This window comes from Miniopterus natalensis, chromosome 1, assembly GCF_054644295.1.
Source record: "Miniopterus natalensis isolate mMinNat1 chromosome 1, mMinNat1.hap1, whole genome shotgun sequence".
Classification (NCBI taxonomy): Eukaryota; Metazoa; Chordata; class Mammalia; order Chiroptera; family Miniopteridae; genus Miniopterus; species Miniopterus natalensis.
In genome coordinates this window covers 157,925,676-157,946,472 of record NC_142081.1, presented here as the reverse complement: position 1 = coordinate 157,946,472, position 20,797 = coordinate 157,925,676, and the positions used below count along the sequence as shown (strand labels likewise).

Here is a 20,797-nt window from a genome sequence, read left to right as displayed (position 1 = left end):
ATCAAATTTGAACTGGTAACTATGTATCTTTATGGTTAAGAAAGAGAAAATATTGGGTTCACTTATAGCTCTGTCATTAATTAGCTGTGTTTACTTGGGTAAACTGCTTTATTTCTGAATCTCAGAATTTGCCTGTACAATGACAGTAAAAATTCCTACCTCCTAGGTTCTTAGAAAGATTAAACGAGATAATATAACTACAGCTCCTTACAGACTGGTTGGTAAACAGAAAGCACTCAATATAAGAAAAGAAGAATGTTGCACTACCCTGGGATATACGAATGGCAGGAACGCCAAACCTATAAGCACTTATACAAAAATGGAGATATGTGCCCTGGCTGGTGTGGCTCAGTTGCTTGGAGTGTTGTCCCGTGCACAGAAGGGCCTCTAGTTTGATTCTTCGTCAGGGCATATACCCAGGTTGTGAGTCTAATCCCCAGTTGGAGTGTGTAAAGAAGCACCCAATCAATGTTTCTCTCACTTCGATGTTTCTCTCTCTCTCTCCCCCTCTCCCTTCCTCTCTCTCTCTAAAAATCAATAGAAACATACCCTCGAGTGAGGATTAAAAAAAAAAATTCCGCTGCTCTTAAGCAACATGTGATATATTAGTTAATAATAATATATGTAGAGTTTACTGCTTTGCCATTATTAGTTACCTGCAAGATTGTCAAGCATGAAGTTCAGTAGCTTTCGGGTTCCATCTGGGTCCTGGTATAAATTGAGAATATCCTGTGATAAAGGATTGCCTAAAGCAGAAGACAAAAATATAATCTGTAAGACTTGTAATAGTAAGACCAGACAAAGGTATACAATGACAAATAATAATTTTCTATAGTGAATTTTATTATATTTAATCTAAACATAAATGTAAAGAAAAGTAAATTTAAAGAAATGCACCCCTATGTTCATAGCAGCACTATTTACAATAGCTAAGATCTAGAAACAGCCCAAGTGCCCATCAGTAGATGAAAAAGCTGTGGCACATTTATACCACAGAATACTATGCAGCTGTAAAGAAGGACCTCATACCATTTGGGACAGTATGAAAGGTCCTGGAGAATATTATGCTAAGCAAAATAAGCCAGGCAGAGAAAGATAAACATCACATGTTCTCATTTATATGTGCAATCTAAAGAACTTAATAAACTGATGAACAGAAATGATTCAATGACATGGAAGCATGGATCAGACTGATGAATCTCAGAGGGATGGAGGGGGGTGGGTTGGTGGAGGGGGAAAGATTAATCAAAGAACTTATATGCATATATGCACAACCCAAGGACACGGACAATGGTGTGGAGAGAGAGTGGGTAGGGGGGTGGGGTGGGGTGGAATGGGTCATTGGGGAGAAAAAGGAACATCTGTAATATTTTGAACAAAAATTAAAAAAAAATACTCTGTTAGGATACTGATAAAGAAAAACTTCAAAAGTTATTTCTTTCCACATTTCACTACTTATACTATTATCCCTAAAATTTACATTTGTCAAAATCACAAGTATACATACATATATAACCTTATAAATATTAATCTTGGTAAATTCTGAAGTATTATCACAACTTGGCACTTGAAGTAACTCTTAACAGGTTCTACATTTATCTTTGAAGACATCAACGTGAGAGACACATCGATTGGTTGCCTCCCACACACAGGGTGGGGATCGAACCTGCAACTGGGGTATGTGCCCTTGACCCAGAATCAAACCTGCGACCCTTTGGTCAGCAGACTGACATTCTAACCATTGAGCCATACCAGCAAGGAGTGAAGACAATATTTTAACTGAAAGACAAAAAGCCCTGTATGAAAAAGAATGAGTGATAAAAAAAAGAGGAAGGGTCATCCTAGTTGGAATAGTTATATTACATATGAGAAAAGAAAGATATTTCAAGAGAAAAAGAAAACCTGTTACCAAGATGAGTTAATAAAATGTGAGAGGAAAGTAATGTTTTATGATTCTAATCAGGGATATCTGAGTACTAAGAGTACAGACTTATCAGATATCAAAAAAACAAGCTTATTGTTAACAGTCTCTATATTCCCTTAAGAAATAAAGGAAGTATTTGTTAAGACAAGCATACAACAACAGTCTGGCAAGATTTGAAAAAACAAAACCATGGAAATTCCAGAAATGAAGGTTCTAACTATTAAACAAACAAAATCTTCAATGCAACACCCACCCACCAAAATGGCTAAAATTTAAAAATATTAACCACCAAAGTGTTAGAAATGTGGAGTACTTGGAACTCTGATAAATTGCTGATGGAAGTGTAAAATGGTACAACTATGGTGAAAATCTGGTTGGCAGTTTCCAATAGCCTTGAAAGTAGGAAAAGGAATTCTTCTGGGATGACAAAATGTTCTGTATCTTGAGCTAGGCAGTGGTTAGATGTGTGTATAGTTTTATCAAAATTAATCAATAATTATACATAAGTATAATTATAACTCAGTAAAAAACTGAGGGAAAAAATGATGAAGAATGTGTCAGGTGGAGATTATACACAGCTAAAAACAAAATTAGCGAACAGAAAAAACAGCAAAGAAATTACCCAAAAGGCATCATTAAGAGTCAAAAAGATGTAAAATATGAGATAGTAAAAGATGAGAATTAGAATAAGAAATCCTACTATACACTAATTGGAACTCTAGAAAGAAACAACAGGACTTTGGTTTCTGGTCCAATATCTAAAGAGCTTGGAAGCTGTCACTCCCATCCTAATAAATGAGGTCATAGGGTAAACTGCTACCCTGAACACAAACAGGCAGATACAGAGATCACAGCCTAGTAGCAACAGAAGCCCAGATGCAGAAGCCTAGAACTAGAACTAGTATTAGTTTGAACACTATATATAATAATTGACAAATTGGTGGAGGCTCAGGGAAGATTAGCTTGAGAGTTAAAAACTCAAGGGGACCTAGTCTGAGGGGCCCCACACTCCTGAGTCCTACCTCCAGAAGCCCCACCAGGTTCTTACTATAAAGACTGGAGAAAAGCTGCCTGTTCTTGCAGGAAGAGGGGGAATGTAATGTTCTCTTTAATAAGTCCTATCCACAAGGAAAGTATTTTACCAGAATATGATAAATTAGGGTCTTACCAAAATCTAACCAATTGGGTTAAGTGAAATATCAGACATTCCAGGTCCCTGTAGTCTAATGTGGGTGAAGGTGAAACCAACTCAGGCTCACTAAAAGACTGACACCTAATCATAGGCTCCAGAACTCTAACTTAAATATTTAACTGCAAGCCTTAGACCCTATTTAAAGAGTCTCTGGGAAAACCCACAGACAAGAGAGGAGATAAAAACAAGGACACTGGAGGAAATTTTGGATTCTAACATATAGCTACTACAGTAAATAGTAAACACAGTCTAACTTCTCACCAGAAAGAGAGTTCAGAAAGAGAATTAAAAGAGGCAATACTTGAGCGGGGGGGAGGTGTGCACAAAAGGCTGCAAATGTTCAAAAGCTCATTTAAAAAAAAAAGAATAAACTAAAACATGAAGCACAATATATACAAAGAAGTTTATGAAAGGATTTCATTTTACATCATACTGAAAACTAGAGAATGCCAAGAGCAAGCAGAAGACTTTAACACCAGATAGGAAAAAAGGGCCAAATACTTCAAAAGAAAAAACATGAGAATGGCAACAAAATTCATTAGCAACAATGGAAGCTAGAATGTAGAGAATAATATCTCCAAAGATTGCATGATGGTATTTGAAACTTTAACATTCCTCTACTGGTTATCAACAAAAAAAATCAGTAAAGATGAAGACCAGAACAACTCTATCAACCAACTTGATCTGGATACCATTGTAATTAGCTAATTATTAACAACAGGAAAGGAGTAAAGGGAAGGCCAGACATTATAGACATGTTTCCTGCAAAACATCAGGGGAAGAAGACTGGATGAAAGGAACATAGACATATGCCCAGTAAAACTGTGGTGACAGGGAAGATACTTGCCTGTCAATCACACCTGGAGATAAAGGTGGTTGGCCAGAATGGGCATGGCCACTGCAAGCCCATGAATATTTGGGATACTTAATTCCTTGAACAAAGAAACTCACTATATTGTGCTTTTGGCACACTGCACTTGACTCCTGGTTTGTGGGGTTCTTTCACTTCTATTCCTTTGCATTTTTCACACACAATGGACTAATGGACTGTAGCTAGCCGGAAAGAAAATTCTGGACACTGGCTTGGCTTCTAGTCTACTGAAACACCAGTTATACTTTTTCTGTAACTAGACAAAGAGAAATAGAGCTTTGGAAACACCGGGGTTTAATTCCATGCAAATAAAAACCACTCCTTCCCTGTGTGAATCTCAGAAAATTCTTTTTCCTGGGATATCATAAAAACTCCAGCCCAGCAGTGCCCAAAGGGGAAGAGGACGCCCCACTTCATCCAGTATCTACTCAAAAACAGAAAAATATACATTCTTTTAAGGTGAACACGAACAATCACCAAGAAAGACATGTTCTGGGTTATAAAACAAATTAATATATTTAAAAGAAATGAAATAATACAAACCATACTATTTGACCATAACAAAATAATATTAGTAGGGATTCCAAGATGGTGGCAGATTGAGTGGAAGCCTCAATGACACCCTCCCAGGACCAAACTGAAATTACAACTGAAATATAGAAAAAACATCCTGAATAATCAACTGAAGACTAGCTGGAGAGCACCCCCATGACCAAGGACATAAAGTGGAGACTGCAGAGGGACTGGTAGAAAGTGCAGAGGCGCAAGAGGGCTGGCCTGGCTCCCACAGGCAGCAGCTGAAGGTCTGGAGGGATATCTCAGCTGTGGGGGGTTCCCACTGAGAACTCTGAGGCCTAAACCCAAGCTGGGTTTCCCAGCCCACAGCACTGAGAAAGGTACCCACATAACATCTGGCTGTGAAAAGCAGCCGGGTTTCTGTCTGCCAGGGAGAGACAGCTGGAAGTGCAGGTACCCTCTTAAGGAGATAGAGCTCAGAGGGCAGCCATCTAGATTCCTGTGCTGAGTAATTCCCCCAATACTGCAGAGGATATCTTCCTCAGGCAGACCTTTGACAGCCAGGCAGCTTTTCCCTGGGGGGCAAAGGGGGGGAGCAACTACCCCACCCACTGACACACCTCTCGCCCCACCCTGTGAAGTTTACATCTTGTGGTCCACAGCCTGAGGCTCATTAAGACACTCAGATCAATCAGCCTGCAGGCAGAGATGGACCTCTGGGTGCTTTGAGTCTCTGCCTTATCTGCTTCTGGGCCCTGGCCTTGGAAAAGTTGAATTTGGTGTGTGTCTTGGTCCTATCCAAACATACTGAGTCCCAGCAGAGAAAATAACAAGCCAGTCCAGCAGAGTGAACCAACAAGCTGTGGGTTGTTGACAGCTCCAAAGAGGGTAATCAAGGCCAGTAACAAACAGCAGCTGACATTGGCCTGTAAAAGAGACCCTCTAAAAAGACAGAGTCCTAGCAGATCTACCTAATGCACAGAAACAAACCCAAAGAGGCAGCCAAAATGGGGAGACAAAAAAACAAGCCCCAAATGAAAGAACAAGAGAAAGCTCCAGAAGAAGAGAGAAATGAAGATAAGCAATCTATCAGATACAGAGTTCAGAATACTGATTGTAAGGATGCTCAATAGCATGAAAAAAGATATGCAAACTATGAAGGAAATGAAGAATGACACAGCAGAAATAAAGAATACATTGGAAGGAATAAACAGCAGATTAGAGGAAGCTGAGGATCAGATCACCAAATTAGAAGACAGGGTAGAAAAAAATCACTCAAGCAGAGATCCAAAAAGAAAAAACAATTAAAAAACAGGAGGTCAGTCTAAGGGAGCTGTAGGACAACATGAAATGTAACAATGTTCACATCATAGAAATGCCAGAGAAGGTTGAAAGTAAGCATGGGTCAGAGAACCTGTTGGAAGAAATAATGGCAGAAAACTTCCCTAACCTGGTCAAGGAAAAAGTCACACAAGTTCAGGAGGCACAGAGAGTCCCAAGCAAGAAAAATCCAGAGGCCCACGCCCAGACACATCATAATTAAACTGCCAAAAATTCAAGACAAAGAGACAATATTAAAGGCAGCAAGAGAAAAGCAAGCTGTTACCTACAAAGCAGCTCCCATCAGGCTGTCAGCTGATTTCTCATCAGAAACCCTACAGGCCAGAAGGGAATGGCATGAAGGATTCAAGGTAATGAAAAGCAAGGATCTTAAACCAAGACATAGCCTATCCAGCAAGGCTATCATTCAAAATAGATGGTGAAATAAGGAGCTTCCCAGACAAGACAAAAAAAAAGGCTAAAGTAGTTTATCATCACCAAACCCACATTGCAAGAAATGTTAAAGTGGCTGCTGTAATAAGAAGTAGAAATAGAGAGAAAGAGAGAAACATAGGCATAAAGAAATAAAATAGATAAGTATGTATCAATAAGAACCTTAAACGTAAACAGATTAAGCTCTCCAATCAAAAGCCAGGGTAGGTGAATGGATTAAAAAAAAAAAATGACTGGAATATATGCTGCATACAACAGACCCACCTCAGAACAAGAGACTCACACAGGATGAGAGTGAAGGGATGCGAAAAACTTTTCCATGCAAATGGAAATGAAAAAAAAGCTGGGGTCGCAATAGTCCTATCTCACAAAATAGACTTCAAAATAAAGGCCATAACAAGAGAAAAAGGTCACTACATAATACTAAAGGGATCAATCCAACAAGAGGATATAACCCTGATAAACATATATGCAACCAATATAGGAGCACCTAAATTTATTTAAAAAAAAAAAATTCTGGAGGACTTTAAGGGAGAGATAGACAGCAATACAGTCATAGTAGGGGACTTTAACACCCCACTGACTTCACTGGATGGGTCTTCCAGACAAAAAATCAACAAGGAAACAGTGACCCTAAATGACACACTAGATCAGATGGATTTAACTGACATTTACAGAACATTCCACCCCACAGTTGCAGAATATACGTTCCTCTCAAGTGCACACAGAACATACTCAAAGATAGACGACCTGTTAGGACACAAAACAAGTCTACAAGTTCAATAAGATTGAAATCATATCAAGCATCTTCTCAGATCACAATGGCATGACATTAGAAATCAACTACAATGAAAACACTAAAAAACACTCAAACACATGGAGGCTAAATACATGGAGGCATGTTATTAAACAATGAATGGGTTACCAATAAGATTAAGAAAGAAATCAAAAACTTCCTGGAAACAAATGAAAATGAACACACAACAATCCAAAATCTATGGGACACAATGAAAGCAGTCCTAAGAGGGAAGTTCGTAGCACTACAGGCCTACCTCAAAAGACAAGAAAAACTTCTAATAAACTATCTACCCTACAACTTAAAGAATTAGAAACAGAACAAGAAGAAAAGCCCAACATAAATAGAAGGGAGGAAATAATAAAGATCAGGGCAGAAATAAATGACATAGAGACTAAATAAAACAAAACCAAGAGCTGGTTCTTTGAAAAGATAAATAAGATTGATGAACCTTTAGCCAGACTCATCAAGAAACAAAGAGAGAGGACCCAAATAAACAAAATCATAAGCAAAAGAGGTGAAGTAACAACTGATCCAACAGAAATACAAAGGACTGTAAGACAATACTATGAACAACTATATGCCAACAAGCTGGTCAACCTGGATGAAATGGACAAATTTCTAGAAAAATACAACCTTCCAAAACTCAGTCAGGAAGAGTCAGAAAACCTGAATAGATCAATAACTACTGATAAAGTTGAAGCAGTAATCAAAAAACTCCCAATACACAAAAGCCCTGGTCCGGGCGCCTTCACAGAAGAGTTTTACCAAACATTCAAAGAAGAACTAATGCCTATCCTTCTCAAACTACTCCAAAAAATCCAAGAGGAAGGTACACTTCCAAGCTCTTTTTACAAGGTCAGCATTAGCCTAATTCCAAAACCAGATAAAGACACTACAAAGAAAGAGAATTACAGGCTAATATCACTGATGAACACTGATGCTAAATTCCTTAACAAAATATTAGCAAATCGGATCCAGCAATGTATTAAAAAGATCATACATCATGACCAAGTGAGATTTATTCCAGGGATGTAGGCTGGTAAAATATTCCCAAATCAATAAATGTGATACATCACATAAACTGAAAGACAAAAATCACATGACCATATCAATAAATGCAGAAAAAGCATTTGACAAAATCCAACACCCATTTTTTATAAAACTCTCAGCAAAGTGGGAATAGAGGGACCATACCTCAACATAATAAAGGCCACATATGACAAACCTACAGCTAACATACTCAGTGGGCAAAACCTAAAAGCATTTCCCTTAAGAACAGGGTACAGCTAACATACTCAGTAGGCAAAACCTAAAAGCATTTCCCTTAAGAACAGGGACAAGACAGGGGTGTCCACTTTCACCACTCTTATTTATTCAACATAGTATTGGAAATCCTAGCCACAGTGATCAGACAAGAAAGCATAAAAAGCATAAAATTGGAAAGGAGGAAATAAAACTATCGTTATTTGCAGATGACATGATATTGTACATAGAAAATCCTAAAGACTCCACCAAAAAACTACTAGATTTAATAAATGAATTCAGCAAAGTAGCAGGATACAAAACTAACACCCAGAAATCTATGGCATTTTTATACACCAATAATGAACTTTGAGAGAGAGAAAGTAAAAAAACAACCCCATTTACCACTGCAACAAAAAAATTATGATACTTAGGAATAAAAAGTTAGCCAAGGGGGTAAAAGACCTGTACTCAGAAAACTACAGGACAATGCAAAAAGAGATAGAGGACGATATAAACAAGTGGAAGAATATACAGTGTTCACGGATTGGAAGAATTAACATCATTAAAATGTCCATACTACCCAAAGCAACTTATAAATCTAGTGCAATCCCTATTAAAACACCAACGGCATATTTCAGAGATCTAGAACAAACACTTCAAAAATTTATACAGCCCTGGCTGGTCTGGCTCAATGGTTAGAGCGTCAGCCCATGGACTGAAGGGTCCCAGGTTCAATTCTGGCTAAGAGCATGTACCTCAGTTGCAGGCTTGATCCCCAGCCCCAGTTGGGGCGTGTGGGGGAGGCAACCAATCGATGTGTCTCTCTCACATCAATGTTTCTCTGTGTGTGTTTCTCCTTTCCACTCTCTCTAAAAAGCAATAGAAAAAATATCCTCTGGTGAGGATTTAAAAAAAGAAAAATCTATATGGAACCAAAAAAGACCCCGAATAGCCATGGCAATCTTGAGAAAGAAGAACAGAGTTGCAGGGATCAAATACGATATCAAGTTATACTACAAAGTCACTGTAATCAAAAAAGCCTGGTACTGGCAGAAGAACAGACATATAGGTAAGTGTAAAGACAGTCTCTTCAATAAGTGGTGTTGGGAAAATTGACACGTACATGCAGAAAATGAAACTAGACCACCAACTTACACTGTACAAAAAATAAACTAAAAATGGATAGAAGACTTAAATGTAAGACATGAAACCATAAAAATCCTAGAAGAATATGTAGGCAGCAAATCTCAGACATCTCTCGTAGCAATACGTTTGCTGACACATCTCCTAAGGCAAGAGAAACAAAGGACAAAGTAAACAAATGGGACTACATCAAAATAAGAAGCTTCTGCACAGCAAAAGAAAACAAAAAGGGAGTCCACTGTATGGGAGAACATATTTGCCAATGACACATCTGATAAAGGGTTAATATCCAAAATATATAAGAAACTCATTCAACTTAAAAAAAAGAAGACAAACAATCCAATTAAAAATTGGGCCAAGGACCTAGACACTTCTCCAAAGAGGACATACAGATGGCCAAGAGACATATGAAAAAATGCTTGAAGTCACTAATTATCAGAGAGATGCAAATTAAAACAACAATGAAATATCACCTCACACCTGTCAGAATGGCTACCATCAACAAATCAACAAATGACAAGCGCTGGCGAGGATATGGAGAAAAGGGTATCCTAGTACACTGCCAGTGGAAATGCAGACTGGGGCAGCCACTATGGAAAACAGTATGGAGTTTCCTCAAAACATTAAAAATGGAACTGCCATTTGACCCAATGATCTCACTTCTAGGAATATATCCTAAGAAACTCGAAACACCAATCACAAACAAACCCCTATGTTCATAGCAGTGCAATTTACAATGGCTGATATCTGGAACAGCCTAAATGCCCATCAGTAGATGAGTGGATAAAAAAACTGTAGTACATTCACACCATGGAATACTATGCAGCTGTAAAAAAAGGAAGGATCTCTTATCCTTTGAGACAGCACAGAGGGACCTGGAGAGTATTATACTAAGCTAAATAAGCCAGTCAGAGAAAGACAAATACCACATGATCTCACTCATATGTGGAATATAATGAGCAAAATAAAATGATGAACAAAATAGATTCAGAGACATAGAAGCCTGGAACAGACCGACAAATCTCAGAGGGAAGGCAGGGGTTGTGGGGTGGGTGAGTGGGGAGAGATTAACCAAAGAACTTATATGCATATATGCATAACCCACAGACAACAGTGTGATGAAGGTCTGGGGGGCAGGGGTAGCAGGATGGAGGGGGTCAGTGGGAAAAAGGGGGACATCTATAATACTTTCAACAATAAAGATAAATTTTTAAAAAAATCAATGGCAATTTAATTCTATACAATATCAATAAATAACTGGAAATTTAAAAACCAGTATCACAATAGCATCAAAAATATCAAATAAGTATAAATCTAGCAAAATAATTGCAAGATCTACATGCTGAAAACTACAAAACATTAAAAAAATAAAGACCTCCATAAATGGAGCCATATACTGTACTCGTAGATTGGAAGATGCAATATTAAGGCTCAAGATTAAGATACTGAATCTCCTCAAACTGATCTACATATTCAACACAATCCCAATAAAAATTCCAGCAGGATACTTTTTAGAAATCGTAAGCTGATTTAAGAAAAATAAAAACTTATTTCACACAGAAATGTGTGTTCAAATGTTTATAGTGACTTTATTCCTAACCACCCATAACTGGAAACAACCCAAATGTTCTTCGACTTGCAAACAGATAAATATCTGTGGTACATCCACACAATAAAATACTACTCAGCAAGATAAATTAACTACCAATACATGCAACAACATGGGTGAACTTCCAATGCATTATGCTAAATGAAAGAATCCAGACTCAAAAGAGTACATACTGTATGTTTCCATATATGACAGTCTGGAAAAGTAGTAGCTGAGGGCTGATCAAGGAAAGGTGTTCACTTCAACAAACAGAAATGAATTTTGAGGGGTGAAAGAACAGTTCTATTTCTCAATTGTGGTGATAGTTATGCAACTGCATAGGTCTGTCAAAATTCACCAAAGGGCACAGCTGGGTGTGGCTCAGCAGTTGAGCATCGACCTAGGATCCAGGCAATCAGGGTTCGATTCCTGGTCAGGGCACATGCCCGGGTTGCTGGATGGATCCCTGGTTGGGGGCATGCAGGAGGAGGCTGATCGGTGACTCTCTCATCACTGATGTTTCTAACTCTCTCTCTCCCTCTCCTTTCCTCTCTCTGAAATCAATAAAGATATATTTTTAAAAAATAAAAATAAAAAATAAAATCTCTTTGTTTAAAGAAAAAAAAAATTCACCAAAGGGGTAAATTTAGCTAAAAATAAATTATAACTCAGTAAAAGGGTTGCTGAAATTTTATTACTTTCAAAAATATATTCCAGGTAAAATTTCAAAAGTCATCACTTAAGAGTCGGAAATAAGATGTACAAATTCCAAACCAATAGAAGAAAGTATACAGATTGAGAAACAAACAAGGGAAAACACATACCTTATTTTTATAAAGCCAAAAAAAGGAGAAAAGAAATCACAAAGAGTAAAATCAAAAAGTAGGATAGTAACAACACAATTAGGTAAGGCAACTGGTCTGAACCCACATTAAAAACAAAGTAAAATCAGACTGGATTAAAGACAAAGTCCAGCTATATGTTATTTGTAAGAGATACACCTAAGCATAAGTACACAGAAAGGTTGAAAGTAAACAGATGAGAAAAGATATATTAGACAAACATTAACCAAAAAATACTTGCATAGCTATAATATTTATATAGACTATAGACAAAAAGCCTAACAAAGGAAAAAAAGGTTTACTACCTAATATCAGGTTTAATTCACTGGCAGTATAGCAGTATATACAATATACAAAATATATACATATACTTGGTACACTTAATTAAATAATCTCAAAGGATACAAAGCAAAATCTGACTGAATTACATAAGGACAAGAACAAATCCACTATTTTAATGGAAATTTTGGCATAAATATCTTAATTATTACAAAGGAAAACTGTCAAAAAATTTTGAAGATATAGAAGATTGGATCATACAACTAACAAATTTGATCTAATGGAAAAATATATAGAGCTGTGCCCAACAGTGAGAGGAACAATATTTTTTCAGATACAGTATGATATTTACAAAAACTGATCACATACTAGGCCACAAAGTAACAATCAACAAAGTCAAAGAAATGGTTCATACAAGCTACCTTAACTGCTTGAAATGCAATTAAGCTTAAAGCTAACAATAAAAAAAGCTAAATTTAAAATCATACATGTATGGATGTTTTAAATAACTGATGAGTCAAAAAAGATATGATAACTTATATGAAAAATACTTAGGCCAAAACAGCAGAAAAGACAAATCTGAATAAACCACATACCTAACTTAAAAGAGAAAAAAGAAAAAATATAATAAATTCAGATAAAACAAAGAAAAGCAGAAACAAACCACTTTTTAAAAAATAAAAGCCAATAATGAGTCACTGAAAAAAACATTAACTGATAAGCTCCTGAGGACACTATATCAGAAAAAAAAAGGCACAAATAACTAATCTTAAAAACGAAGTGGGGGTAATATAGCTATAAATAGAACAGAATCTAAAACTATATCAAGAAAATATTATGAACATTTTTATGCAAATAAGTTTGAAAACTTAAAAAGCTGACAAATTCTTATAGAACAAATATAGTCGAACAAAATTCGCTCATTAACAATTAGAAAGCCTCAATAGTTCTTACAACTGCCAATCCTATTAAATGGGAATAATAATATAATCATCTCAATAGATGAAGTAAAGCATTTAATAAAACTCAGCACTTGAATAAGGATTAGCAAAGTAGGAATAAAAGAAAACCTCTAAAACTAAAAAAATATTTTATCAAAAATACAGAGCAAATATTCTTCTTTTTTTTTTTTTTTTAAATATATCTTTATTGATTTCAGAGAGAGGAAAGGAGAGGGAGAGAGAGAGAAACATCAAGGATGAGAGAGTCATTGATTGAGCCCGCAACCCGGGCATGTGCCCTGACGGGAAATCGAACCCCGATCGCCTGGATCCTAGATCGACGCTCAACCGCTGAGCCACGCCTGGCCGGGCACAAATATCATTCTTAATGGAAAAATATTAAAAGCATTTCCTTTAAAATTGGGAATAGACACATGTCCACTATTAATGCTCCTATTCAACACTGTACTAAACACATTAGTTAGTACATTAAAATAAGAAAAAATATTAAATATATAATAATTTAAAAGGAGAAAACAAAACTATCACCATTAGCAGATGAAATTATTACCTGCATACAAAACCAAAAAGTACTTCCAGACAAATTTTTAAAAACAATGAGAATTTAGCCAAAAAGCTTACTATAAAACCTATTTTTCAAAGAATCATATTTGTGTGCCACAAGAGCAAATAAGCAGGAAAGGCAACTTTTAAAATGAAAGAGACATATAAAATTAGGGGGAAAAACTTATAAAGTACCTAGAAACAGAGCCAACAAAAGATGTGCTTAACCAGTGTGCAGGAAGTTATAAAATTTTCTTCAAAACCATTAAACAAGATCTAAATAAATGCAGAGAATGGTCAAATTCATGGTTAGGAAGATTCAATATAATTATGATGTGAATTCTTCCTAAATTGATTCAGACATTCAGTGCAATCCCAAAGTCACAACAGCTTCTATGAAAGGTAACAAGCTGTTTCTTATGTACGAGGAAGAGCCAAAACAATAAAACTACTAAGACAATGCAGAAGAAAAATGTAAAGGGAATTCCCAAACCACCTATCAAGTCTTAATATAAAGCCATAATAGTAATTATGATGCTTTAGTAATTAGCATAGGGTTAGACAAATTCACTACTGGATATACAGAAGATTCTAGAAACAGACCTAGACATAGTTGATATATGAGAGGTTACTTTGCTGATAAATGAGAAAAGGGAAAACTCTTCACTAAATGGTGTTGAGACAATTTGTTATTCATAGGGAAAAAACATTAGGTCCCTCCCAAAATTAGAACCCTCATATGAAAAACCTATTCCAAAAGAATGAAAAAATTAACTATGAAGAGGAAAACTTTACAAAACTTAGAAGGTAATATAGGAAAATGTCTTTCTCACCTGGGGTAGGGCAGGATTTATTTAACAAGACATAATGTGCACTCACCACGAAAGGTTTTTAAATTCAACTATAATAAAAATATCAATTCTAGCCATTAAAAGATATTAATAAAGAAAACAAAAAGAAAAGCTTAGAGTGGAAGGAGACATTCACAATACAAAATAGACAAAAGTTAAGAACTCCTACAAATTAATAAGAAACAAATATTCCAAGTGAAAATGAGCAAAAGTCATCAATAGCAATTTCATAGAAGAAACCAAGCCAATAAATATATAAAAAGATGCTCAATCTTCTTAGCAACTAGGAAAATGCAAATTAAAAGTACAACTAGAAACTATTTCATACTCAAAATGGGCATAATTTTATACATCTGACAATATTAAGTGTTGAAAAGAAGAAAAATGCGAACTATATTACTTTTGGGAATGTATTTTAGTTCAACTACTTTGCAAAACACTATGGCATTACCTAATAAAGCAAAGGATGTACAGGTCTCTACAACCCAACAACTATACTATTAGAAACTCTATAAAAGGCATGCACAAGAATGTTCATGGCTGCACTGTTTATAGTAGCCCAAGGGGGGGGGTGGGGGTGGGAGCGACGACTAAGTACCTACAGTAGAATGAATAAATTACAGCATATTTATATATCAGAATACAACACAACAATGAAACAAACTACAATTACATGCATGCATGAACATGGCCGAATCATAAAAACATAAAGCTGAAAAAAAGCAAGTCAGAAAATTATAGTCAGGAGATTCGATTTATATAAAGGTTAAAACACCCATAACAGATACATACATAAGCCCAGTACCTAGCTCATCAATATCTGTTGAATGACTGAAAGAAAAGTAAAAGAATAGCCAGCACACCATTCAGGACAGTACTAACTTCTGGGAGAAGGGATGAAGATGCAATCATGAAAATGAAACCAGGAAACTTAAAATGTACAGAAGGTCTACACCAATAAGATGTGATGAATTGTTCCCAATAATCTCACCAACAGTTATTTGACAAAACTTTTGGAATTCATGAAAACTGAGTATAGTTTCAATTGGCATTATTAATGTTACGCATAAGGTTATCAACTTTCTATATTTTATAGTTATCTGTATATTCTCTTATATGAACTATTAAACACCTTGCTGACTGGTCATTATGGAAAAGTAGCCGGCCGCAAGGGTGAGTTCTGGCTGGAAATAGCCAGTGAGTAAGGTGTTTAAACATGCTCTGTACTAGACTGTTCTCTTACTTACTGATTTCCAGCTCATTATTTAACACAGAAATAAGTACTCTGACTCTTTATGAATGACAATTAGATTTTCAAAGTGTACTTTTAAAAAAGGTACTAAGAACATTATTTGTTTTATTATTTCCTTTTAAAATGTATGCAGTTAATCTTTTATATATTTCATGAATAAAAAAATTTTACAAGTAAAAGAATCTATTGCCACAGCCCATTTTCTTTTAAGGGAGATAAGTAATCTTGGAAGAAACCTAGACATTTTCATAATTATTGAAGGTTTTAATTTTTTATGAACTGAGACATCAATGCCTGAGGACAACTCTTTCAACCATATGTCAGAAAAAGAACTGCCTAACACATTAGGACCTGAATTCTAAATTATTTAAAATAACTTACACCTTTTCTTCCATACAATTAATACGCTAGGTTTTTAAGTAACTTAAGAGAACACTTCCAATTTGCTGGACTGGCCATGTCTGTAGTTTTTAAACTGGACTTTTTATCCTAATTCCTCAAATACTCTACTCTTCACACACATTCCTTAAATCTCAAAATAGAACTTCTAAAAATTAGCTTGTTGAGCCAAGATAATCAAAATCATTATCAAAACTTCAGTAACTTCAGAGGTAGACAAGGAAATGGAAAAAAAGGCACTCCTTTTGCCAGTTTCAAGACAAAATGGAATTAAAAAAAAAAAAAAGACAAAAAGGAATCTCACAGGTGGTTCATTCTCATTGTTTTGTTTAAGTACATCACAGTGCTATTTTAAACCTCCATTCCACTCCCTCCCCCCTTTTTAACACAAAGTACCACTATGTAGCTATTAAAACTAAGAAATTATTTCAAGTTTTACCTTCCTAAGAATGTAAAGCTACCATTCATTAGGGACACTTTATTCTTTCAATTGCTTTATAAAACCAATCCTGTTTTTACCCTCTTTAACTTTTGAAAGAAGGCAGAAAGGGCTCTGAGATTTTCTTTCATTTCTAAAAGGTCTTTGCTCTTCTGTACTGGATCACTTGAACAAAAAAGTGGCACTGCCAGAAAAACAGACTCTCATAGAAAAGGGCTGCATATAGGTATTTACCATAGAACAAACTAAATTTAATGAAAAGGAATTTATCTATAGACATGAACAAAGCTGAGTTAAAGTTGGCAAGATAGAGCTGGTGCCTCATCTAAAAGACTAGAGGTCTAAGAAGAGATTTTTAACAACTGTGAATCAGTAGACAAAAGGACACTAGGATCAAAGGCCAGACAAAGAAAATACAGTAGTCTTCCCATTATAGCTTCAGTGACACGCTTGCCAACCAAGGTCCAAAAATATGAAATAAAAAATTCTAGAAATAAACAATTCATAAGTTTTAAATTGGATGCCGTTCTCTAAGTAGCATGATGAAATCTCCTACCATCCCATCTAGATGGTGAATCATCCCTTTGTCCAGTGTAACCACTGTGCATACACTACTGCCTGTTAGTAACCATCTCAGTTATCAGATAAACTGTAGAGGTATCACAATGCTTGTATTCAAGTAACCCTTATTTTACTTAAAAATGGCCACAATGCACAAAAGTAGTGCTCCTTGCAATTCCGATGTGCCTAGAGAAGCCATAAAATACTTCCTTTAAGTGAAAAGGTGAGTATAGTACAATAAAATATCTTGAGAGAGACCACAGTTACATAACTTTTATTGTAGCATTTTCATAGATGTTCTATTTTATTATTAGTTGTTGTTAATCTCTTACTGTGCCAATTCATAAATTAAACTTTATCACAGGTATGTACATACAGGAAAAAACAGTATATATATATAGGGTTTGGTATTATCATTGGTTTCAGGCATCCACTGGAGGGTCTTGGAACATATTGCCTGTGAATAAGGGTACTGTAGTTTAGCAGACTAACATTTTAACCAGTAAAATAGAATGAAGGACTAAGAAGATAATAGATATTCAGAATGATTCATTCAGTTGATACTTAATATAAATTTTCTGGGAACATGTCTATATATGAGATAGCATGGATTAGAGTTATGAAATAGTAAGATATATAATATGTGCTTTTTCAAGAATGCTGAATGCAGTACAAAGGGTTAAGTTCACTAGATTCAATAAGTAAATTATTCACTTATCACTGATCTGTTCTCTATCAATCTTAAAAGGAGGAAAACGACTGTTCTGATTGATGTTAAAAGAAACAATGGTTATTCCTAGAGACAAAAATAACTGATTATAATCAGTATAAAAATATGAATTTCATACTTCATGAACCTAAGGTTATCAAAAATGACAACTATTTCATAATATTTTTTTAGTAAGGAACAGACCTGACTCTATTCCAACTCTAGTTGGACGGCTATTTTAACTATATTTATAGAAAATAAGATATAGCACATACAGAATTAGGCAAAATATCCCAACAGTTAAATTTCAAATGGCTTGGGTTAATTCTCAAGAAAATATTTTTCCACTTCATACATAATTTTAAAAATCCAAAATATCCTACAGAGAAACTAAAAACTAAGACTTCACCATTCATATAATTATCTAATTTATAAAGGGTTAACTGTATAAGGGAGCCTAATACCATTTCTGTCATTTCAATCAATAATGTCAGCATTCTTTTCACCCTTAATCAAGTTTCATTTTTAATGCTTCATTATATGACAAAGGCAAATGCAAACAAAACATGTTCATGGACACTCAATTTTTGAAGGAGAAAACCAAAATATATGAAAGTGTATACTTTATATGCTTTGATTTAATGTCCATTCCTCAAGAGCATAGAATAAAATGTTTAACCAATACAGTATGTCTGTATTTAGTCCTCTGAATTCAAAATAAACCCCTCTTCCTATGCTATGCTATAAGAGAAAATTATACAAATTTCAGTACTTATATAAACTGAGTATGACTTACATCCCAAACTAACTGAGATAAGATTATCAGTGGAGCATGCATTTTGGATTAATACATTTTATTTAGAATAATTATACTCACTAGGAATAGTTCATTTTTACTGTTACAATGTTTTCCCTCTTACAATCATATAATATGCTATTTTAATGCTATTTTATCTACTCTATTAATACCTGATATGGGATATTCCAGCTAAGGTTAAGGTTTACTCTATTAAGTCATTCTTTTAAAAAAAGACAACAGAAAAAAAACTAATATTAATTTGAAATGTCTCTTCTAAAAAATTTTAGAGTTTTATAGAAAATTAAAGGTAAATATAAAAGCAAAACATTCCCCCATAAGTTTGTTAAAATGATGGCAGCATGTTGAAATCCTGAAGCTCAATTCATTACCAAAAAACCACTTTTTGCTTGCAAGAGAAAGTATAGTCATATTTTCAAAATTACACTAAAACCTGACTTATATTGTAACTTAAATGGTATTTAAAAGGCTCAGAATACCTCAATACTGAGTGTTAATGCTACATTTAAAAAAAAAAAAACACTCACCTTTCAAACCTAGAGTTTGTAGCTGGAAGAGCCGACCAAGTTCATAAGGCAAAACCCGTAACAGATTGTTATTTAAAAGCAATTCCCTGTTTTTTTTAAAAAAAAAAATGTTTTAGTTGAATTTATCAAGCATTATTAACATCTACGATTATTTTCTTAGCCTTCCCTCTAACATACCATGAGTGATGTATACATTCAAGGCACATTTTTATATGCTTATCTAAAACTGTTAATATTAAAGTACTCCAAACTGTGTAACTGCCACAACTTTTAACAGTATTTCTATAATTTACTTTTTCTAGCACAGACTATTAAAGGTGTAGAAATTGTATATCATTTTCAGGCCTAATCTACTCCCTTTTCTCTCTCATCCTAATACCTATCAGATCAGAGTGACAGATATTCTTAGTGTTCAAAGACAACAGATACCCCTGAACCTAGCCTAATTCACAAAAAAAGTAAAATATTTACAAAGTTCAGGATTTAACTATAATTAATAGCCAATCACCTATATCAGTTTTTATTACTGATTACAACCATAATCACATCAAGATACTGTGATGAACAATCAGTGACATAGAACATAAACATTAAAAGTAAAAACATAGGAGCCCTGGCCAGGTAGCTCAGTTGGTTGGAACATTGTCCCAATAAGACAAGGTTGCAGATTCAATCCCTGGCCAGGGTACACACAAGAATCAACAAATGAATGCATAAGTAAGTAAAACAACAAATCAATGTTTCTTTCTCTCTCTCTTCCCCCCTCTCTCTCTCTAAAAATCAATAAATAAAATTTAAAAATAAAACATTAGGATAGTATAAATAATATAATAGCATAGGTAAGGTCTGAGTTTATGATCGTAAAATTTTGTGCAGACTATAGGAAAAATAAACAGCCCTCTTATTTAATAACTAAAAGGTACTTTTTAAAAATAGAAAACCAACAAAGACATATAGTAAGAGGATAGTGAGAAACCAGATTTTAAAACCATATGTTTAAACAGGACAAAATTTTTTTTAATTACTACTCAGCATATAAACAATATAGAAAAACAATCCTTGTTTGTATTAGGAACATTTATACAAGGTCTTTAGATTTCTACAAAATTTTCTCCTATGAAGAAATTCTTAAAGAACTCTGAAAAACTAGAAATAAATCCATTTATCAAGTTTTAAGTTTTCCTTAAGGAGTTGTAATATATAAGTATTATTTAAAACAGATATATTCCTAAAAGTTTTACTAATAAGCACATTATGTTTTCCCAATTATTTCTGATTATATTCTTATGATCATACACTTGAGCTAAAGTCAGACTTAGTATTGTAGTTCCACCCCACCTCAAGTCTGTCAAAAGAGCGTCGAAAAACAAGCACACTTCTAGTCAGAAACCGCCAAATTTAAAGGAAAAGAAAAGTTCAAGGGAGGCCAACTTAAGCACTGTGATCAACTCATATCATTTGATCTTGGAAGCACATATGGAAATCCTATTGTAAGATAAGTAACATTCCATAGTTTTCTAATTTGGTAAATTTAGAATTTCATATAGTGAGTCATATCTATAATA

General features: G+C 34.8%; 1 protein-coding gene across 2 annotated transcripts in view; it reads right to left on the bottom strand.

The window, feature by feature from the left end:
* The window catches only part of CNOT6L (CCR4-NOT transcription complex subunit 6 like), a 98,917-nt gene that overhangs the window by 40,692 nt on the left and 37,428 nt on the right, over positions 1–20,797 (bottom strand). For both annotated transcript variants that reach the window (XM_087826804.1, XM_087826812.1), the window contains 2 exons: positions 19,233–19,318; positions 657–746 (listed from right to left, as the gene is read on the bottom strand). In XM_087826804.1, the coding sequence (XP_087682930.1) occupies positions 657–746; positions 19,233–19,318 (176 nt within the window). The remainder of the gene's footprint in view (positions 1–656; positions 747–19,232; positions 19,319–20,797) is intronic.